The sequence below is a fragment of the Halichoerus grypus genome, chromosome 2 (assembly GCF_964656455.1).
Source record: "Halichoerus grypus chromosome 2, mHalGry1.hap1.1, whole genome shotgun sequence".
Taxonomy (NCBI): domain Eukaryota; kingdom Metazoa; phylum Chordata; class Mammalia; order Carnivora; family Phocidae; genus Halichoerus; species Halichoerus grypus.
This window is the reverse complement of record NC_135713.1, coordinates 15,566,056-15,590,774: the sequence shown is the minus strand read 5'-3', so window position 1 is coordinate 15,590,774 and position 24,719 is coordinate 15,566,056. Positions and strand designations below refer to the sequence as shown.

At 33.7% G+C, this 24,719-nt stretch overlaps 1 protein-coding gene across 4 annotated transcripts in view; it reads left to right on the top strand.

Annotated features, from left to right (window-relative positions):
* CDH18 (cadherin 18) overlaps nucleotides 1-24,719 on the top strand; it is a 458,591-nt gene that overhangs the window by 150,779 nt on the left and 283,093 nt on the right. For 3 of the 4 annotated variants that reach the window (XM_036064734.2, XM_036064737.2, XM_036064736.2), the window contains exon 2: nucleotides 104-587. In XM_036064734.2, coding sequence (XP_035920627.1) covers nucleotides 360-587 — 228 coding nt within the window. In that variant the 5' untranslated portion in view covers nucleotides 104-359. Of the gene's footprint in view, nucleotides 1-103; nucleotides 588-24,719 lie in introns of those variants that run through there. The other variant, XM_078066588.1, reaches the window with a different exon arrangement.

Genomic DNA, 24,719 nt, shown 5'->3' with positions numbered 1-24,719 from the left:
TACTTATCAGCATCACACTACAAAATAGTATAATTTGCATTCAGAGAAAATACTTAAAGCTACCATGTTTTGTAATATATATCATTTTCTCTCTTTCCATTAGGTAGAAAATGGTTGTCCGTGTTCACTTACTGTGAAGATTTGGAATCAGACAACTACAGCTTTGATTCTCCAAGTGTTTCAGGATGTAAATGTAGTCTGACCTTTCCCTGATGGGCAGTTAAATCATGGACACGCTAAACAATTTACTTTGGACTGTCCTTTCAAAAGATGCTCTGGCTTCTCTCTTGAATGCGCACTAAGCATTTATAACTGACAAGGAAAAGAAAGGAGACTGTGAACTGGAAAGCTATCTTACAATGAAAATTACGAGCACATCTTGCATCTGTCCAGTCCTAGTGTGTCTCTGTTTTGTGCAGAGGTGTTATGGAACTGCTCACCACAGCTCCATCAAGGTGACCAGAAACCAGACCAAACATATTGAAGGTGAAACCGAAGTCCACCATCGTCCCAAAAGGGGATGGGTTTGGAATCAGTTCTTTGTTTTAGAAGAACATATGGGACCAGATCCTCAGTATGTTGGAAAAGTAAGTTTTTGTTATTTTTATTTTCTTATTCTAAGAAATTATGGGATAAGACGAGAGTGGGGTTGGGTTGGTTTTGAAAAGACATGGAAAGTAGAATGAAATATGCTATAGAATACTATTACTTCTACTAAAGGGTTTAAAATAATGACTGTAAAAAAATGAGCTTTACCAGCCATGTCACCTCTCCCTAAACATTAGTCCATACATGCAGGACTGAATGTTCTTCACCAGTATATTACTCTTTACATTATTTTGTATAAAATGGAAATATTTAATTGAACGCACAATTGAATAATTTTGTCTTTATTACCATGAAGGTATATTGAAATTCACAAAGTCATTTATTGGTGCATTGATATTTATATTTTTTAATCTATTGCTAATGCACATGAAGCAAAAAGAGCACACTTTTTCAAGACACCTGATTTATTTTTATTAATTGTTACAGGAATTGTATTTGAATTTAAGTCATTTTTTAAAAGCACATGGATATTTTTTTCAATTCCCCAAATTAATTTCCACATAAATGCTGATATATATTTTAAATATACATTTGGTATACACAGGATGTACTGATTTTATTAACATTCCAAAAGAATGAAGTTGATAAAATAATCAGTAACTTCAGACGAACTTCCCTTTCTCTGGAAAATACAAGACAATTTAATGGCTTATCAAACCGTTAGGAAATTGTGTGCTCAGTAATAGGGGACAGCTTAACCGTGTGTCATGTAGGCTCCAGGGTAGAGAATAGAGTGGGAGATGGAGAGACCTTCTGATGAATTACGGATCATTGGAAGCAGCCACTTAGGTTTGTTCAGTACCTCTGGGAGAAACAGTAAGCACAGCAGTAGAATCTCCATGACTGCAGGCTCAGTGAATTCCATCTCTCTGCTTGACTATTTATTTTCACTTTAGCACTGTTAGTACTAAAAAAAAAAGAAAGAAAAGAAAAGAAGAAAAAAATAGTACTCCATCCAAGCCATGGTACTTCCCTCATATGTAGGCAGTGTAGGATCACAAGCCATCTGCTTTACCCCTCATCCAACAGGGATGCACTGGGTTGCAGCTGTATTTTCCACAGCCAACAGGAGCTGCAGAGTCAGAATGTGGTACATAAAAAAAGATCTGAAACAATTCTATAATTTTCTTATATGCACATTAAAATGAGATGAAGCAACTCATCTTCATCATTTCCTTTTTTTTTTCTACAAAGTATTCGATAAAGTAAATGGAAAAAGATGTGCTGAAATAAAAACATAATATACTAAATTACTTGAAAGTTAATTTGGTTATGAACTCCAAAATGCTTTTCTATAATAATTTATTATCCTTGAAAAGGAGAAAAATAAGAAACAAAAAACTTCCCCCCTTTAGGTGTATACCAAAAGGAAAACATATTTTATTATCATAAATATTCTGTTATGTATATTTCTTGTCATTTCAATCTAACTGAAAAAAAAATTTGCTGGAAAGGGACAGATTAGACAACTTTCATTTCCTCTTGCATCATCTCGTTTGGTAAACGATGTAGCCATAATAGGTAGATCAATTTCAAACATTCTTTCTGGGCTTGAGTGCCAATGAACATATGGTTGAGAGCTTGTTACCAACCAGGAGGGGGTGGAGGTCTGTGAAGCTGTTCATATTTGTGGAGGTTCTGTAGAAATTGGTATCTGTTCTATTGTTTACAGAATCAGTAGACAAATATAAATGGTCATATCCAAGGATGTGGTTCTCTTCTTCACTATCTGACCTGATCCACTCACTTAGTCTTTCTACTCTATTCTAATCTTCCTTTATGAGAAATTCTATCTTGATTGTATAGATTCTTTCCACTTATCTATTACTACATACATACATAAAAACATAACTGATTTTTTAAAGACTACAAAGCTCAATCCATATGTGATTAAAATAATGCTCTTTGCCCCATTATTTTAATTGGTTCAAGATGTAAATTTATATTTCACACAAATACATTCATAAGGAACCAGCTATGTATTTTCATAGCACTTATAAATAAAAAATAGAATCATTACAATTACTATGAGCATGAGAAAGAACTGAAAATTATCAACTTGGACCTTTTCTGCCACAGAAATGACAGCAGTTGTGTCAGTAGAAATAATTAGTAGTCATGAAATGCAGTTTTTGTATTAAAATAGTATTTTTATAGATGTATTATGTAAACATATTTTAAATTATCCTTGAGCTCTTGATTATAATTTTGCATATCTGCAGTTATATTTCACATTATAAAACAACTTTAATTGGGCTTTTGATTAGGGCTCAAACTCCTAAGTGTTTTGATACATACCAACTTCTCATATATTTCTTATAAGTTTTTTAGTGTTTTCTAGTCAATGATTGGATTATTATGAAGGCGTTTATTTTGTTGACAGTAGTCAATATATATTGCTCACCACTAAGACTTTTGTATGTGGCTAAGACCATGATCATAGAGCTATTTCTAATGGTAAATAGTAGAATTATACATATTCATGCATAATATATATACACCATTATACATACCTATAATTATACATATATATATGTATATATAATGTATAATCCATATTTTTCCTGATGGTATTGACCATGAAAGATCAAATAGCAAAACTAGCATGGATATATATCATGAATTTGATCTCATGGAATTATTAAAAATCTTTTTACATATCTTACGGACTTAAAGAAGTTTTTTAAATAATCGAAGGGTTAGGGTAGGGGAAATATAATAGCACACTGGTTAGAAAGTAAGTCCTTTCCTCCTAGAACAATTTATATAGTAATGGCATTATAATTTTAAAACAAAAGTGTTTTTTCTTTTCTAAAAATCATGTAAAAAAACTTGATTTTTACATGAACAGTGCTGAATGAATCCCATTATAACTGAGGATATAATTTTATATAAGTTATCACACAATTTCTAAAATTTATGCCATCCATAAACACCTAACATTGGAATAGACTCATTGTCTTCATGAGATACCAATGATTACTAAGCAAAGAGCTAGGTTTGAGTTATAGCTTCTCTGCTTATTATCTGTCTTATGGCTGGCAAGTCTCTTTCATTCCCTGTATTTCTGTTTCCTTAAAGGTAAAACTGGGAAATACTGTTTGGTATTTCTGATACTAATTCAACTATAAAGTTTAGTTTATGGTTTAGATCATGGGTCAGTTAAACTATAGTCTGTGTGCCAAATTCAGCCTGTGCACATTTTGATATTGTCAACATACTAAACAAGTTTTGTGTTGTTTGTTTTCATTTTTAAATTCTTGAATTTTTTTTAAAAAAAATTGTGACATATGGGAATTATGTGATATTCAAATATCAGTTTCCACGACTAATGTGTTTTTTTAAATATAGCCACACTGCATATATGTATTGTATATGGCTATTTTCAAGCTACAATGGTAGAATGAAGAGGTGGACAGAAAGTAAGGTACCCAAAGTCTAAAATATTTACTAATGGCATTTGCAGGAAATGTTTGTGAGCTTCTAGTTAAGATGTCTACCTCACTTAGTATATTGTGAATACTTTAGAAGCAAGTTCTAGGACTGCTTCATCTTAACACATACAGTATCTATCTCAGTGCCTGTTGTAATGATCGAATGGTAATTCACGGAAAGTGCTCCCTGAGTATAAACTTTTGTAGCCATGTTAACGGTTGTGATAATTATTTGAAATTATTGAAACAAAAATCCCACTAATAATTGCCTTTATGATGGATAGAATTTTTGAAAATTTTGAAATTTTCAAATGGTAAAATTTTTGACTTCATCATTTTCACTGGAGTACCATTCACCCGTAGATATTTTAATGAATGTTTATTAACTCCCATGTTTTAATTTTTATTGTTGTTTTGTTGCTATTTCATGCGATTATATAATGAGTGTTCTACACACATTTAACATACATATAGGTATGTCTGTGGGAGAAATTTCCAAAGGTGAGATTCTGATTCAGATAAATAAATCTTTAATTTTGGTAGGTACTACTAGATCCCCTTCCGTAGGTACTGCAGTATTTTGCACTTCTCTCCCTGATGTAGAAAAGTGACTATTTCTCTACAGCAGTGCCAATAATGGGATTGTAAAACTTGGAATTTTGCAAATATAATAGGTGAAAAATAGCATCTTTGTGTACTTTTAATGTATGTTTCTCTTATTAGGAGTGAAATTGACCATCATTTCATATTTGAGGGATACAAGTGTTTTTTACTAACTGTTCATGTCCCTTGATATTATATTCTTTTGTTAGACTCTTTAACTTATCAATACTAATAGTTCTTTATGTAATAGGTACAATAATTTCTTGCCAATGATATAAGTTATCAGTAGTTTTTTCACAGTTGCCATTTGTCTTTGGACTTTGTTTATAATTTCTGATTTATAAAAATTTATTATTTTAACATAGTAATTCCTGGCATTTTTTTTGTTCTTTATTTTTCCCCAATATTTTCTTTGTTGATGTATAATTACAATATAGAGTTATATTAGTTTCAGTTATAGAGTATAATGATTCAGTGGTTCTATGCATTACTCAGTGCTCATCATGACAAGAGTACTCTTAATACTCTTTATTTTACACATCCTGTCACCCACCTCTCTGGCAACTACCAGTTTGTTCTCTGTATTTAAGAGTCACTTCTTCATTTGTTCATTGATCTCTTTTTTCTTTGTTTGTTTTGTTTTTTAAATTTCATATATGAGTGAAATCATATGGTATTTGTCTTTCTCTGTTTTACTTATTTCACTTACATTATACTGTCTAGGTCCACCCATGTTGTTGCACATGGCAAGATCTCATTCTTTTTTATGACTGAGTAATATTCCTTCATATACCCATACCACATCTTCCTTACCCATTTAACCATCAACCACTTGAATTTCTTCCCTATCCTTGCTATTGTAAATAATGCTGAGTAAAAATAGGGGTGCATGTATCTCTTTGAATTAGTGTTTTTGTTTTCTTTGGGTAAATATACACTAGTGTAATTACTGGATCATATGGTAATTCTATTTTTTTTGTTTTTTTGGTAATTATATTTTTAAATTTTTAGGAAACTCCATACTCTTTTCCACAGTGACTGCACTAGTTTACATCCCCACCAACAGTGCAGGAGGGTTCCTTTTTCTCCAGTCCTTGCCAACATTTGCTATTACTTTTCTTTTTGATTCCAGCCACTCTGACAGAGGTAAGGCAATATTTCATTTCATCTGTCAGAATGGCTAGAATAAGAAAGACAAGAAAGTCCTAGCATTCTTTGACTAAACCATGTTTTTTTTAAAAGATTTTATTTATTTATTTGAGAGAGAGAGTGAGAGAGAGAGCATGAGTGGGGGATAGGGGCAGAGGGAGAGGGAAAAGCTAACTCCCCAATGAGCAAGGAACCCGACATGGGGCTCCATCCCAGAACCCCTGGATCATGATCTGAGCTAAAGGCAGACGCTCAACTGACTGAGCCACCCAGGCGCCCCTTGACTAAACCATATTGTATTTGACTTGGAGTCTTCTGATATTTGAGGTTATTGGTGTTCAGAATTAGTGACAGTAGATAAAAATACATTCTTCAGGCCTTAACATATATAGCTTATGGTGTGAAAGTGGAAATGTTTATGTTAGAGACCAGAAATTATAACTTCGAATACAGTTGAATTTCTGTTTTTTAGCCACTCGCTATTGGCTGTTTTATGTCTGTGTCTCATGTTTCCTGATAGATTGTACCCTAGAGGTGCAGGTTGTAATTGCAAAGTGTATTGACTCCAACTAGTTTATGTTAGAAATATTTAAACATATGTAATTGGTAGAATTTACCTAAAAATATACATTGCAAATAATGTCTGTTAATGCCTGCTGCAAATAATGTCTGCTGGCAATAGGCTTCATATATTTCCAGTGGTAACTCCTTGTGATTAGCTATATGCTTTGCTCCATAAGTATGTATTATTTTCATTTGAATAATATAATAGAAGATTACTTCTTTAACCAGCCAGGCATTCTTATATAAAAAGTAAAGAAAACTCTGTTTTTCTAGGGTATCTGTAAGTGGATATTTTTTACATTGCATTATTTGATAATTAAGGAGAATGGAATAAAAATCATAGATAAGAGGTCAGAGACTAAAAGGTGTGTTTCTACTTAGCAGTGCATTTTAGGCTAAGATATTTAGTCTATTCACAACTTTATGTTTAGGTGTAGGGCTCTATTGACATTAAAGATACATTTGATAATAAAAACTTAAAATTTTTCAGAATAAGCAAATGAATTATATTTTCCATCTTCACTTTCTTACATTTATGGTGTATCTCCTCTGTTTATAACTATTAGATTTTTTTCTAGATATAAACCATAACTTGTAGAAGCTATTGCTTACATCTATTAAGAGTTTAGTTACTAAAATTCTACCACTCTCTCCCTATCCGCATCCTATCCTGAATAGATGAGTATAGACTATACACAATTATTCTTAAATTTCTTTATTAAAAACAACTAACATGTAGAAGATAAGCAAGGAAATTTAGTAAAATAAAGGAGCTAAGAAATCATCTTGTCAAATCAATCAAGTAATAGAAAGCAACAATGCTCAGAACAGGTAAGTGACCTCTTCTTCACGGGATTAGTTATGGTAGTGCCAAAGAAGGAATTGTAATGTATCTGATTCTATAATGAGAATCAGTTTCTAATAAACAGTGCATGAAATTCTTCTCTCATCATCACTATTACTGCCATTATTCTATACTTTTTTTTCTTTCTTTAAAAGAGAACCTTCAAATCTCTTTTAATATGAAGTGCTGTAGTTTCAAATTAAATAAATGATTTTGAGGTTAAAGAGAGAATAAATCATGTAGAAAGGATAGGGAAGGTTCAAGCTTTTAAGAAAAGAATGTATGATATCTCTAATATCATTATGAGCTCTGAATTAAAAATTAAGTATGCAGCAGGGAAAGGTCCCAATTGTCATCTAATACTGTCAAAATGATAATTTTATGAACATTTTTATCATAACTTCCTTGAAATAGAAAACTTCGTGTATCAAAACATGACATTTGAATTTTATATAGATGACAATGTGATGATATGATGTCGTGTGAAATTAATTATGACACACAGTTCTATATGGAAATGGAACTTTTCAAATATTTATTGTGGAAATTTAACTATTTAGATCCAGTTCTACAAGAAATTGGATGCATAAAAGGGGATTTTGATTTGGTGTATATTTCATTTAATTTGTACAGATTTAGGATCTTTTTTTAAAGAAATCAGATATCATTAAGGTTAATTACATTTTTAGAGAATATGTGATATTTTATTATTTAAATATAACTTAAAATGTTTAAGTTAATTAATGCATTTCTTAATGCTACACTGACAATTTTTATAGGTCATACTACATATGCCATGGCCATGACATTTATATTTATTCACATTGTGAACTTTATATTACTATATAAACATATCCATCTGTGTGTGTGTGTGTGTGTGTGTGTGTATCAGTGGTGCTAACCCAGAAGTGACTTTCATCCCTGGGAGCTTTGGCAATGTCTAGAAACAAATTTTGCCAGGGCTAAATTGTCTATTAGTTATAGTTGGCATCATCAATAGGGTTCATGATACTTAAAGGGCCCAGAAAATGTTTTAATGCATTTTCAAATAATAAAATATGAAAATATATATTATTTAGGCTGTATTATATTAGTCTTTATATCAATACAGTTATAAACAGATTTTATCATTTTAATTGAAAACGGGGCCCAAAAGGAAAAATGGTCAACCATCCATGGAAGTTCTAATGTGAATCTGATTTTGGGTTCAATGTATTTCTTTCTGAAATATAACTGTGTCCCATTTCTTTTTAATTCATATACTTGATTTTTTTAATTTTAATTCCAGTGTAGTTAACATAGAGTGCATATTAGTTTCAAGTGTAATATAGTGATTCAACAGTTCCACACATTACCCAGTGCTCATCATGACAGGTGTACTCTTTCATCCCTATCACCTATTTCACCCAACCCACCATCCACCTCCTCCACCAAGAAGAGGTCACTTAATTATTTTGAGCATCATTGTTTTCTATTACTTGAAAAAATTGGCAAGTGATTTCTTAGCTCCTTTATTTTACTAAAATTCCTTGCTTATCTTCTATGTGTTTGTTGCTTTTAATAAAGCAACCATCAGTTTATTCTCTATAGTTAAGAGTCTATTTCTTGGTTTGTCTCTAGCTTTCTCTCTTTATTTTCCTTTAATCCTTTGTTTTGTTTCTTAAATTACACATATGAATGAAATCATATGGTATTTGTCTTTCTCTGACTGATTTATTTCACTTAGCATAATACTTTCTAGCTTCATCCATGTCTTTCCAAAAGGCAAGATTTCATTCTTTGGCTGAGTAATACTCCATTGTATGTATACATATATGTATATAGATAGATAGATATATAGATAGATAGAGATACATACCACTTCTTTATCCATTCATCAGTCAATGGACATTTGGGCTCCTTCCTTTACTTGCCTATTGTAAATAACACTGCTATAAACATCAGGGTGCATGTATCCCTTTGAAATAGTGTTTTTGCATTCTTTGGGTAAATATTCAGTAGTGTGATTACCAGATCATAGGGTAGTTCTATTTTAACTTTTGAGGCACCTTCATATTGTTTTCCACAGTGGCTGCATCAGTTTGCATTGGCACCAATAGTACAAGAGGTTCCTTTTTCTCCACATCCTAGGGAACACTTGCTTCTTGTGTTTTTGATCTTAGCCATTTTGACAGGTGTAAGGTGATATCTTATAGTTTTGATTTGCATTTCCCTGATGATGAGGATGTTGAGCATCTTTTCAGGTGCCTGTTGGCCATCTGTATTTTCTTCTTTGGAGAAATGTCTGTTCATGTCTTCTGCCCAGTTTTAATTGGATTATTTGTTTTTAGGGTGTTGAGTTGTATAAGTTCTTTATATATTTTGGATACCAACCCTTTATTGGATATATCATTTACAAATATCTTCTCCCATTCAGTAGGTTGCCTTTTAGTTTTGTTCATTGTTTCCTTTGGTGTGCAGAAGCTTTGTATTTTGATATAGTCCAAATAGTTTATTTTTGCTTTTACTTCCCTTGCCTGAGAAGACATATCTAGAAAAATTTTGCTATCAGGGTGCCTGGGTGGCTCAGTCAGTTAAGCATCTCTCTCTCGATTTCGGCTCAGGTTATGATCTCAGGGTCATTAGATCAAGCCCCACACTGGGCTCTGTGCTGGACCTGAAACCTGCTTAAAATTCTCTCTCTCTCTCTCTCTCTCCCACTCATCCCCACCTCCCACTCACTCTCTCTCTCAGAAAGAAAGAAAGAAAGAAAGAAAGAAAGAAAGAAAGAAAGAAAAAAGAGAAAAAGAAAAATGTGGCTATGGCAGATTACAGAGAAATTACTGCCTGTGCTCCCTTCTAGGATTTTTTTGGTTAACTGATATACTTTATAAAGTTTAAAGTTAATACCTTTACCATAATCCTAAACAATAGAAATACTTTAGGATATTTAAACACTCTGCTTTCCATTTTTCATATTATATTTGTCTAATATCTTTTTCCTCATTAAAAAAGTACTTTCTAAGTTTTTCATGATTAAAATTATTTAAACATTAGATTTTGCTTGGATTTATTCAGATTTACCAATATCTATTTTTTATTGCTTACATACAATCATTTATTTATTTTCTATTTAGCATGTGAGCAGTAAAAGCTTTTTTCTTTTTTTTTTTTTTTTTTTTTTTTTAACTGAATCATTGTTTTGTGTGTATGGGATTCTATGATGAGTTTTTCCATTATTGTTTCCTTAAAGATATATTGTATGGTGAATTCTATTTTTGATGAGAAATTTGTTGTGATTTCATTTTTAATTTCCTCTTTTGCTTAGGTTGATTTCAGGATTATCACTCTTTGTGGCCTATAGATGCACTAATGCGTCTAGACTTTGATTATTTTTCTTTATCTGGCTTTCTATTTCTTTCAGTACGTATATTAAGTAAGTAGGGTTGCCATTACACAGTACTCTAAACTGAGTGGTTTGTAACAGAAACTTATTGTCTCACCATCCTAGATGCTAGAAATCTGAAATCAAGGTGTTGGCAGGGTTGATTCCTCTTGTGGTTTCTGAGAGACTTTTTTAAGGCCATTCTCCTTGGCTTGTAGACAGCTGTCTTCATGTTCACATGGTATTCTTCATGTATATGCATCTCTGTGTCCAAATTTCCCCTTTTCATATGAACATCAGTCAGATTAGAGTCCACTTAATGAACTCATTTTAACTTAATGAGCTCTGTAAAAACCCTATCTCTAAAAGTACTGGGGATTAGACCTTGAAATACGAATTTTGCTGGTACAAAATTCAACCCACAGCAGTGTAGAATCAGTACTTGTATAATTATTGAGATTTTTATACTTAATTATAGAACTATAGTATATGTTGTTTCTTTGCATTTTTGATTTCCTCATTTATTGTTTCATTCTAAAATTTCTATTTGATATAATTTCTGTCAAATTTATTTCTAGCATACAAATCCTCTAAGTTGAATGTTTAGTATGTTCTTTGACTTACACATGATTAATTTAAATATATTTTTAAATTTCTAATCGTATTTGGTTCCATTTTTCCTTTTTGTATAGTGACCTGTCCTTTCATTTTTACTTCTGTTTCTTCTCATAGGATTTTAGTTATTGCAAACCACTAATTAACAATCTTGTTCAAATTTTCTAATTTATGTTTGTGCTTGATGAATTTGCATAATTCTTTTGTTTATTCACTGTCTGTCATGGAGATTTGATCCCAATATGCCTTTTAAAATTTTACATTCATTTGTCCTCAATAGTATACATAAGTAGGAATAGGGATTTTGGTTGGATTCCTCCAAAATATAGCTTAAGAAATATCAATGGAAAGTCACTTATCTTTTTGTCTGCTGGCAACCACTTGGTTTTATAAATCTGAATGAATATTAATTTTTAAATTTTAACTATGATTTCTTGTCCATACATTCAGTGGAAATAGCAACAACAGTAACACCAATAAACACACACAAAAAATAAAACATATCTTTCATCTGGGCTACAACTTTTGGTTTCAGTTTATTGCAGAACTCTTATTAGAATCAAGAACTTCTACTAGACCATTAACTTCCTTGTACTTTCTGAAGCTGGTGGGTAAATTGTCTAATTTTCATTTCATGTAGTTGTTTTTAAGTAGTCTTGGTTTTTTCAGATACCTTCATTCTGAGAGTTCTATACCTTGAGGAGACTGAAAATTGTGACTTCTAATATTCAGGAGATGCAATAACTAAATTCTTGGTACCCAAAGCTTTCATCCAGTTTAATTTCTCCCAGAGGAATGAGGCTGGCTGCCAGCTGGAAATGATCTCCCTCGTACTAAGTTTTCTCTCCTTTCCTTTTCTCCTGGGAATTATCTTTCACTGTTTTTATTTTATTTATTTATTTTTTAAAGATTTATTTATTTATTTATTTGACAGAGACACAGCGAGAGAGGGAACACAAGCAGGGGGAGTGGGAGAGGGAGAAGCAGACTTCCGCTGAGCAGGGAGGCCGACCTGGGGCTCAATCCCAGGACCCTGGGATCGTGACCTGAACCGAAGGCACATGCTTAATGACTGAGCCACCCAGGCACCCCTCTTTCACTGTTTTTAGCTCACTCATATAATACTTCAACTTTTAATTTTTATACATCATTTTGACCATTTATAGTAAGATACATGTTTTTTTTGGCTTTGCCATTTTATTGGTCATATCTTGCCTCAAGTTTTTCTTTATACAGAAACAATATTTGGATTAGGTAATCTTCTTAATATCTGTTCTGGATATAAATAATAGTATTAGGGGTGCCTGGGTGGCTCAGATGGTTGAGCATCTGCCTTCAGCTTGGGTCATGATCCCGGGGTCCTGGGATTGAGCCTGCATCGGGCTCCTGGCTCAGCTGGGAGCCTGCTTCTCTCTCTGCCTCTGCCTCTTCCCCTGCTCATGCTCTCTCTCTCTCTATCTCTGTGTCTCAAATGAATAAATAAAATCTTAAAAAAAAAATAATAGTATTAGTTTTACCATGCTTCAATATTTTCGTGCAGAAGTAGAGATTAATCTAAATATTTCCAAAATATCAAAGAGTAGAAATATACATTCCAAAAACCTTATTGCACTTCTTAACTAAAGTCTGATTTAGTTCAACATGTATATTCTCTAAGAAAATGAAGAATTTTCAACATAGGTATTAGGATATTCTCAGGATATCTGTTTCATTATTTTATTGGTTTTTATTCAATGGATTTTGAACACTGCATTGCACTGGATCTCACATAACAAAGGTATTTAATTTGAAAGTTGAGCCACAGGGTCTTCAGATGCATCCAGGCTTTTATTTTTGTTTTTAAAAGTCATAAAGAAAATATCAAGCATTCATTTTAAGAATTAGAATGAAATGTAATCAACTCATTTCCTGTAGGATATTTATTTTTCCTATATATGATTTGTCACTGTATTCGTAGAAATTTAAACAATATATGGTATGAAATCATTTTCTATGCTAAAAAATATTACAAACTATTAAAAAAACCTAAACTATAATCATGGCCTTTGGTTTGCATCATTTAGAACTAACTATAGCTTGATTATAGGTGAGTTTAATAAAAATTGAAGACTGCTTAAGATATATTCTATTCATTCATTCAAAATTTATTGAGTCCTTTTTCAGCTCTGGTCACTCTCCTAGGTATTATTTATATGATTATGAAAAAAGGAGATTTATTAGAGGACATTGACATTAAACCAACATTCACACAAATACATATTTAATTATGAACCATGATAAGGGTTACGGGAAACAATGTGCTTGCTATGTAGTGTAAAACCTAGACTGGTGATTAACAGGAGAACTCTCTGAGGAAAGAACAGTCAGGCTGATATCTAAAAGTGAATAGGACCTAGTCAGTCCAAATTGGTGGTATGCTCATGACTATTGGGAATGGAGGCAAGTCCATGGTGAAGGAATAACACATGTAAAGATCCTGGCATGGAAAGGACTCTTTGGATTTGAAGTTCAAAGAAAGATCCAGGTGCCTATAATTCATATTTAGAGAAATAGGGAGACATGGTTGACTTTTCAGAAGAAAATTACATGGCATCATTGTATTTATTATTAGGCAATCACTTTGCTCTATGAACAACTGAATTGCAGGGAAGAAGCTCAGGAAAATCAAAAGTAGTTTAATTTCTATAAAGGAGCTAATATAGAAACAGATAGTAATAGAGTGTAGTTTGCTTACTTACATTTCAGTAATGGTTCAAGGGCTAATGTATTCATGGACTATATAATGCATTATGGACTCAGGAGAAGTCTTGAGACATATATATAAGTAACAGTGGTGGAAGTCACATTGGATAGGTAGCCTTGATTTTTCTACCTATATAATTGTTTAACCTTGGTAAATCCAAACTTTCAAATGGAGTTTTATTATGCACATTAATAAGGCAGATGAATGAAATGATTTCAGGGCTTCTATTCACTTCAAAAGCCACTGCTTCAGCATGAGTTCAATGGTTTTAAAAAACTACAGTATGCCATAGCACATACCCACCCCAATGTCTATCACCCAGCCACCCCATCCCTCCCACCCCCACCACTCCAGCAACCCTCAGTTTGTTTCCTGAGATTAAGAATTCCTCATATCATGAGATCATATGTTACATGACTTTCTCTGATTGACTTATTTCACTCAGCATAATACCCTCCAGTTCCATCCATGTCGTTGCAAATGGCATGATTTCATTCCTTTTGATGGCTGGGTCTTATACGCAAACAATGAATCATGGAACACTACATCAAAAACTAATGATGTAATGTATGGTGATTAACATAACATAAAAAAAAAAAAAAAACACAGTATGCCATACACTGTACTAGATGTGGAGGTTATACTAATGAAATACACAGTCCCAGTCATTAACAAAGAGGAAGCAAATTCAAGGACAGATGATTGAATCACATTGCTAATGGTACAATAACTGCTAAGCACAGGGGTTGGTGGTACAAGAGGAAGTGTGGCATACTTGACTTAGATTCTCAGAAGAGAAAGAGCTTGAACTAATATTTTGCTATTGATAGAAAATGAGACAGGAGGAAACATTTTGAGGTGACATGTTTATGGCATAGATTGTGGTGATGTATACTTATCCCCAGACTCATCAAGTTGTATACATTAAATATGTACAACTTTTTATATGTCAATTATACCTCAAGGAAGTGGTTTAAAAAAACAGAACCATAGGGGCACCTGGGTGGCTCAGTCATTAAGCATCTGACTCTTGATTTAGGCTCAGGCTCAGGTCATGATCTCAGGGTCCTGGGATTGAGCCCCACGTTCAGTGGGAAGTCTGCTGGAGGATTCTGTCTCTCCCTCTCCCCCTGCCCCTGTTCTCATTCTCTCTAAAATAAATAAATCAATCTTAAAAAAAGATAACCATAAAACATTTTTTAAATTGAGAAAAAACTACATTTTTTACTTTTTTAACCTATGAGGTTATTTTTTCCTTAATAGTTTTAGTTGTGTCTAGGGGGCTGACCCGTATTGAAGAGGATTGAGTAGTCATATAGGAAGAAGGTTATAATTTAATGCGAACCTATGGATTATTTACTTACTTTACTTGTAGTACCTATTCCTGCCTTTCAGGCCTTTTATCAGTTGCCCTCTAGTCATTAATTGTCTAGAGCGTGTAAAAATTTACATATTCCTCAGCATGCTACTAATCCTGAACTCATCTGCTTTTAGTGATTGACACAGTGTTTGTATTGGTTAGTAATTTCCTGCTGGTTGTTGAAGGAAACCATGTGGAACTAGTTTAACAATGGGAAATAATTTACTAGTTTGCATATCTGAAGAGTAGAACAGGCTTCAGGCACAGTCAGAATCAGAAATACAAATGATGTGATTAGGATTCTAACCAATTCCCTAAAGCTGCAAACTCATAAATTATGTGAAGTCCAAGACCCAAGATTTGCAGGCAACAGTTCAGTTTCTTTGCTCTGTTATAAAAAGGATTTCCTTGCTTGCAGCTAGATAGAGATTTTAAGTGCCCAAATATTTTTCAATTCCATGTTTTAGGGGTCTAAAAATTAAGTGCCCAAATATTTTTCAATTCCATGTTTTAGGGGTTTAAAACCTCCCATTTCTAGGAACAAGTTTCTCTATCAGAGTCCTTTGGTTGAAAAAAATCTACACTGGTTAACAAAAACAAAATAAAATATAAAAATATAAAACAAGATCAATTCATTTTGTGGAAAAGATATACATCCTTTCTTTGAGCTTTATTGGACTATTGTTCAAGCACCGCGCTGGACTGATGAGTCAACCTCTGCCAAATAACTTAAGTCTCAATTTCTGATTTAACCATTAAAAAGGTTGAATTAGGGGCGCCTGCGTGGCTCAGTTGGTTAAGTGTCAGCCTTCGGCCCAGATCATGACCCTGGGGTCCTGGCATCGAGCCCCTCATCCAGCCTGCTTCTCCCTCTCCCTCTGCGGCTCCCCCTGCTTGTGCTCTCTCTCCTGTCAAATGAATAAATAAAATCTTTTTTTAAAAAAATAAATAAAAAGGATGAATTATCATGTGTTCAGACAAATGCTGTCCAATAGAACTTTCTGCAATTTTGATCATGTTTTATATCTGTCCTGTCCATTATGGTAGCCACTAGCCATATGTGGCTATCAGACGTTTTAAATGTGGCAACTGAAGGGATACCTGGGTGGCTCAGTTGGTTAAGCAGTGGACTCTTGATTATAGCTCAGGTCATGATCTCAGGGTCCTGGGATCAAGCCCAGTGTGGGGCTCTGCACTCAGCAGGGAGTTTGCTTCAGGATTCTCCCTCTCCCTCTGTCGCTTCCCACACCCCACTTGTGTGCACAAGTGTGCTCGCTCTCTCTCTCAAATAAATAAATAAATCTTAAAAAAATGTGGCTAGTGCAATTAAGGGACTAAATGTTTACATTTTATTAATTTAAATTTAAATAGCTACTTGTAGCTATTGGCTACAATATTGAATAGTACAGGTTTAGACTAATCAGAAAGGAAACCTAACCTCATATGCAAATAATATACATACAAAAGTATGAATCTATGAAAGTCACATAAAATTACAGGCATAGAGAATGAAATTAAACACAATGCATCTAATAGCCCGACTCTAATGTGTAAAAAGTTATGAAGACTGGAAGGGTCAAACCTGATTTTCTTTTCCTCGGTTTCAAGTAGCATACATTGTTATTGTTCAATTTATTTGTATGTATGGGGTTGTAGGTGGTGCTTGCACTCAGAGGCATGATTTAATAAATCACCTTCTTGACTGCAACAGAATCTTACTCTGAGTAATTTAAAGATAAAAGTTACTTTCCAGATGGATATTGGATAGATCACAAGAATTGGCAGGAAGGCCAGTGAGTTAGTGTTGAATTAAAGCAGGAACCAAGGGAAGCTTAGTGGTTGTAAATGCAGCCAGGCTGATACCCAGAAACAACTAAGTCAGAACTTTGCCACTGATATTTCTATACCTAGATGTGCATTGCTATTATCTCTGTGTTCTTTTTTTTTTTATATATAAGATTTTATTTATTTATTTGAGAAAGAGTGTGAGAGAGAGAGAGGGAGCATGAGCAGGGGAGAGGGGCAGAGGGAGAAGCAGACTCCCTGCTGAGCAGGGAGCTGGATGCAGGACTCAATCTCAAAACCATGGAATCATGACCAGAGCCGAAGGTAGATGCTTAACCAACTGAGGCACCCAGGTGCCCTGTCCCTGTGTTCTTGATAACACAATCACAAATAACATCTGATCTGCCCCTTGGTCTTTTTGTCACTTGAAGTTTTAAAGCTCCAGATAAGAGTATATGTTAGCTCGGTCTAAGTCTTGCGCCAATAGTCTGGCTGCCCCAAGTAGAGAGATACAGTCTGGCTCCTGCAGTTTCCATAATTGAAACAGGATTCTGTCTTCTACCAAAAGTCTCACAATGGGGTGTCGATTCTTCAAAAATAAAAAGGGGGTCCATAAAACACACAGTTGCCCAACATATAGTTTTATATAATTCCCAACTGTATAGGAAAATTTAATGTATTTGACTTTTGTTTTACTTCATTATTTTATGCATTGTGTCTCCAAGATAAATATGATTCATCCTATTAAAAAAAACCTCAAGAATAGAGTTCACTATCTTTACTTTTTGAACTCACTTCAATGATGTCCACTGACTTTTTTTTGAAGAAAAGGATTTTATTTATATATACGTGTGTGTGTGTGTGTGCGTGTGTGTAATATACCTATATACATGCTAAAAGTAATGATTCATAAACTTGTTCTGGAACATCTTGTCTGCTTGGTAATTGCTTGTTCAGTTCATTAGCTGCTTTGCATGCATGGGTTCTTTGTGCTGTTACATCAAAATTATGGGAAGTATTAAACACATCCATGGTATTCAAGGTAATATAAACTACTTTTAATTAAAATAAGAGGACTCTAAGAAGAAAGGAAATGCTGTAAGAGAGACCTGTATATATTTCACTTGGAATTACACTCCTTTCTTATATATGACTTATGTTATGAGTTTATGCTGTTTTTTTTTCTCCTTCTTTTTCTCCTTGTTACTATTGTTCTTTGAACCCTGTTATTACTGTTCCATTGAATTAAATTGACCATGAGGGGTTTTCAGTTTTATTACTATTTTTATAAACATTGAGATGGAGAATAGCAAAATAATATCTAATTATGTATCAATTATCTACACAAGCAACATTAAGTAAATATTTATGTTTCTGGGGGGAGGAGTGTCAATGTGCAATTCAGCTATGGGAAACTAAAGACTCTTTCTGAAGAGCTGTTAATTTGCATCTAAGTAATTTCTATTCTATGCTTTGCAGCTGCATTCTCCTTAGTGTCTGTAAGAAATGTTGAAAATAACAAGGAGATAAGTAAATGCTACATTTAGGTTATATATTCAAAACAAAGCTTTGATCTATGTATATTACTAGGTACAAATAGTAATAAGGTATATGGTTGTAGTTTTCAACTTTGGATATTAGAATCAGGTGGACATTTTAAAAAAATCATCAAGCCTAGACTGTACATCAGATTAAGTCAGGAAATCTGAAAAATAGAACTTGATATCAATATATTTCAAAGCTACCAAAATGATCCTAAATTTGTATCGTTCAGAACCGCTGGTTTTCAGGCTCAGTTTGCTAATGATACACAGGGATACCTTGAACAAAATGACAAGAATCTTTAATGGTGTTGGAAATTGTTACTTTGATTTAATACCTGGCATCTGTAAAATGATCATTGCAATGTATATATGCGCTCCATCTCCTAAATAGTCTTGAATAATGCTAGAACTTCTAAATGAAATTATATTTCCTCTTTGAAAAATATATGATTAAATGAGGTTGAGTATTTTTCTCCACATAGATATTTTCATGTCACCTTTATTATTTTGTTATGTTGATTTTCATTTTTACTGGTATAGTACATGCACCTAGAGAGAAATGTCAAGTAGTACAAGAGCAGTTTTAACAAAATTGATATTTCTCTTCCTTACCATTCCCTGCTCACAGACATTCTTTACAGATAAAAACCAATCTGCAATATTTTAGTTCTTTTATTTTAACATGACTGGGTTTATTTTAATTGCCTGCTGTGTTTTATGAAGATCTACTGGTTTACTAATCCTATCTCTTTCTACCTTCTCCCTACATTGTCTTATCATTCATTTTTAATTTTTTTTCTTTGGTTGTCTTTTTAGCATATATAAAAACTGGCATGTTTATTTCTTCCCTTGTTAACCATAGATAGGCTACCATTATTTCCCAATTTTTAGGATTAGGATATAGAAAACCATACCATTGGCTTTGGAAGGCATTAAAAGAGATGACAGAATTTGGGCTCCTTTTATTACTAGCTTTCCCCGTTAGTTCTCCAAGACTTTGCAATTTACATTTTTCTTAAAAATGTTTACTTTACATTTTCCAAGAATATGCACTGTTGTTGGGAGAGGTTTATGAGTGGCTGTTGAGTATTCTGGATGGAGACATCAAGTACTTTTTATATAATTTTTCCATTAATCTTTATGATTCAGAATATTTCACCCCCACCCTCCATTTACTTGGCGTTTTTGTCTCCTAAGCTTTTCAGGAAATATGCAAGACAGGCATAGCAGAGTCCTCCTACTTTTTTAAGAATTTTTTTAAGAATATAGTTTCCTTTGTCCTTATATGTCAGTCATCATTATTTCATTTGAAATTTATCTTAAGAACCTAAGAAATGTCTTTTGTGTTTAGAGAAAACCTTAGAAACTGTGCTTTGCATAGTGTTTAAAACTTTTAAATATTTTTTTTATAGTTTAATGAGCCTTCAAGGAGAAGAAAAAAAGTTTGTGTTCAAACTCCCACCTTGAGCAGAAAGACTTAAGGGAACTTCACGTAAAGGAAAATGTGAATTACGTTATAATGTTTCTTGAAAATTATAGATGGTTTGCAAACTTCACATGTCTTAATTTTGGGGCTATACAAACATGTGAAAGATACTGTATGATACTGTATGGTATTAGCATTTTTATCAGAGCCAGCTGCATAGTCACCAGTTTTAACTAACATGTTGACTTCATTGTTTTCCATTTTGTTAGATGTTAGACAATAGGAAAAAAAAAAATCTCCCGGCGTAGTAATGAAGCAATGAAGTTGTTTTCATACATTTTCACATTAGTAAATAGTTGTGTTTACATATGATATGTAATTATACCATATTCTATTGTTTTTTCATAATTCCTTAAGATGTTTTATCATATCGTGTATGCTTTGCAATTGTATTTAAACATCCAAATTATATAATTTAATCAACACCTGTAATTAAAGATTAGAAGAAAAGTATAGCTTTAAAAGACACTAAGATTAGTTTTGGAATGGGTGGAAATTAATATCTAATATATTTTATACTCAATTCTGGTAAAAACATGGAGACAAATATGATCTCTAGATATTTCTGAACTTGCTTTAAGATATGACTTATGATGCAGAAATAAACTTTATTCATGCTAGTAAATAGAGGCTCATTTTGTTCACGTCCCTCCCCCTGTCCCAGTTAACACAAAGATACTTATCTGCTATGAGTATTTTTTGAAGTTCTGAGAATTCATCATAGTTTTTCTTTTTTCAACTAGGTATACTCTTCTAATTAAAAATTTTATTGAGATAATTATAGCTTTACATATATTTGTAAGAAATAACACAGTGAGATATAAATTCTGCCCAATACCTCCCAATGGTGATATTTTGCAAAGCTACAATGTATTATCACAATCAGAATATTGACACTGATGCAATCCACCAGTTTTATTCAGATTTCCCAAAACCTTCTTATAATCATTTATTTGCATCTGTTTGTCTTAAGTTCTATAAAAACATTATCACCTGTGTAGATCCCTGTGTCCACACTGCCACATTCACCCCACTGAATGAACCCAACCTGCAAGGGTCCATCATGTTGCCCTTTTGTAACCACAGTAATTTTCCTCCAGCCACCATCTTCTTCTTCCTCTCACCCTTCTACCATCACTAACCCCAGGGAAAAAATATGAGTCTGTTCTTCTTTTCTATAATTTTGCCATTTCAAAAATGTAACAGAAATGGAAGTATACAACATATAACCTTTTGGGATTGACTGTTGTTCACTAGGTGTAAGTCTTTGGAGAGTCACTCAATTGGTGCAGGTCTGTTGCTTCTCATTGCAGCATGGTCTCCATGACAGGCTTATAACACATATCAGTTCACCAGTCATTTGTCGAAGGGCATCTGGACTGATTCTACTTTGGAGCTTTTACCAGTAAAGCCTCTATGAACATTCATTTATAGGTGTTTGTATGAACATAAGTTTTCATTATTTGTGGATAAATTCCAGAGTGTGCACTTGATGTGTTACATGGTGGTAGCATGTTTATTTGCTTAAGGAACTGCCAAAATGTTTTTTTAGAATGGTTGTAATATTTTATATCCTCACCAGCAATATACAAATGACCCAATTCTTCATATCTTCCCCAACATTTTTTATTTTAGCCATTCTGATCTTCTGTGGTTAAAATTTTCTTTTTCCTAATGTCTAGTGATATTTAACAACTTTCTATGTGCTTATTTGCAATCTGTGTCTTTGGTAAAATGGTTGTCTAGGTCTTTTGTTAATTTTCTATTTTTTTTTAACTGTTAGGATTGGAGAGTTCTTTATATATGCTAGACAAATTTGTTGGATATGTAGTTTGCAAATGCTCCCAGTCTCTAGGGAGCAATTACGTTATCTTGCGATTCTCTTCACATAGGTTTTCATGGAGAAAAACTTTTTAATTCAATAAGATCCAACTACATACTTAAATTTTCCTTTTATGCATCATGCTCTTGGTGCCAAGTGTAAGAAATCCTCTCCTAGCATTAGGACCAAGATCTCCCCCCGCAAAGTTGTATACTTTTAGGTTTCACATTTATGTCTACAGTGCAATTTGAGATAATTTTGTATAGACTTTCTTGAAAAGGCTATCCTTCCTCCTCTGAGTTGGTTTTGCACCTTTGTTAAAAGTCAGTTGAGCATATTTGTGTGGGTCATTTCTGGGTCATCTATTCTATTCCATTGATCTATAGTTTAGTTTAACTAACTTAAGGGCTGTGTCTTCCAATAGAAATTTTAGAATAAGCTTGTTTATATCTATAAACTATATTGCTAGAATTTTGATAGGCATTGCATTGAACTGATCAGTTTTAGAAGAATTGACATTTTACTGTTTGAATCTTCCAATTCATGATATGAACAGGATATCTTTATTTATTCTTTGATTCTTTCATCAGCATTTTGCAATTTTCAGCATTCATTGCATAAAACATCCAGTGCATGTTTTATTACTGTGCCATTTTTAAGTTTATGACTTTCTTTAGAGTAATTATAAAAGGTGTTTGTTGTATTTTAATTTTAGTTTCTGCATGTTCATTGTTACTATTGATTTGTGTTTGTTCACCTTCTATCCTGCAAACTTGTTGAACTCACTTATTAGTTCTAGGAGTTTTTGATTTTTTTTTATTTGTTTTGTAGGTTTTCTGCCTTGATAATGATGTTCTGTACAAATAGAATTTTAACTCTGCCCTTTAACCTGTATACATTTTTATTTCCTTTGTTTGCCTTCTTGTAGCACTAGCTAGGACTTACAGTACTAGAATAAGACTGGTGAGAGATGACATTTTGCCATGTTTCTAATCTTAAGGGAAAAGAATTCAGCTTTTCACTATTAGGTATGATGACACTTGTAGGTTTATTATTGATGGTCTTCATCAAAGTTAGTTAATCCCTCTCTACTTCTAACTTGCTGAGAGTTTTCATCATGAATAGACATTGGAGCTTCCCTGATATTTTTCTGCATCAATTGATAAGAGCATGCTTTTTTCTTCTTCTTTCACTGGTTCCTTTTGTAGAATACGTTGGGTGAGTTTTATTATTCTGCCCTCATGTTAACTGACTCTATCCTCTGTCTTCTCTACTCTACTATTAAGCCAATCTAGCATTTTTCCTAGTACTGTATTTTTTGATTCTATAATTTTCTTTTGGCTACTTTTTAATAACTTCTTTTCTGAGATTACTTATCTTTCTCACTTGTTTCAAGATAATTTTTATTTATTACTGAAGCATTTTCACAAAAGCTACTTTAAAATCCTTGCCAGATATTTCCAACTATCAGTTCATCTTGGTGTTGGCATCAATTGATTGTCACTGATCATTCAAGTTGTGATTTTCTCGGTTCTTTGTGTAGTGGGTTAGTTTCCATTATTTTCTAGACATTTTTTCCTTATTATTATATTAGCCTCCAAGTCCTACTTTAATGTTCTGTTTTATCAGGCCATCACCCAGTTTAGGTTTAGCAAGTAGGTCTTAGCCTACTTTTATGGCTCATGGTTCAAGTGGTAGTAAATGTTCAATGCCTTTGTGGTATTCTTTTGGTCCGCTTAGTTAATGTGGAGTCACCAGGATCCCCATTCATCCTAGATGGCGCTGTCTATGAGGGCAAAATGAGTTTTCCCTAGGCCTCTCTGCTAGGTGTCTCTTTGTGGGGTAGTGATATGGTGAAATGCTCCCACTGGTGACCTCTGGCTTCCCTAGTGTCCTCGGACAGGGATGGAGAATCTAAAGACCATTAAGTCGCAGAAGCTTCGTGGACTAGACTAGAGGTTGTTGGGTCTCTCCAGCATTGCCGCTCACCTGTCTCAGTAGCTCTTAGTGGAAAAGAGGAGTCTTACATTCTGTGAGGAAGCAGAGCTCCCATTAACAGCTTGATGGGACTCCCAACAATCCCTCTTGTCCAGGTTATCTGCTTATCTGATATTATCAGAGGGAATTCTGTTTTTCAAAGATTTTATTTATCTGACAGAGACACAGCGAGAGGGGAACACAAGCAGGAGGAGAGGGAGAAGCAGGCTTCCTGCCGAGCAGGGAGCCCGATGCGGGGCTCGATCCCAAGACCCTGGGATCATGACCTGAGCCGAAGGCAGATGCTTAACAACTGAGCCACCCAGGCGCCCCAGAGGGAATTCTGTTTGATCCGGGGGGAACTCAGCCTCCTCAGGTGCCTTCTGTTATCAGGATTATGAGTCAGAAAATAAACAGTTCTGGGTGGCATTCTTCTGTGGGGTTAGAAGATGTAAGACACCCTACTGCTGTCCTATTCCTTCAGTCCCAGGATTACAGAGAGGCTCACTCTTCTTACCACATTTTAGTATTCACTGCTGATTACCCCTTTGCCCTTTCCAGGATTTATAATTGTGCTTATGAGGCAGGAATAGGGGAAAATTGAGTCTGCACTGTCTTTTTTGTACTAGAAATCTAGCATACATTTCATACATTGAATTACCTTATTTATCAGGGTGAACACCTTATTTATCAATTTATCCTGTGTGTGGGGGGGGGGGCGGGTCCTGCTAGTACATTTCATGCATGTCTATGCCATTAATACGTGTTGTTAAATCTAGTTAGAATTAATCCTATTTCATGATGTAATGCTACTTATAGC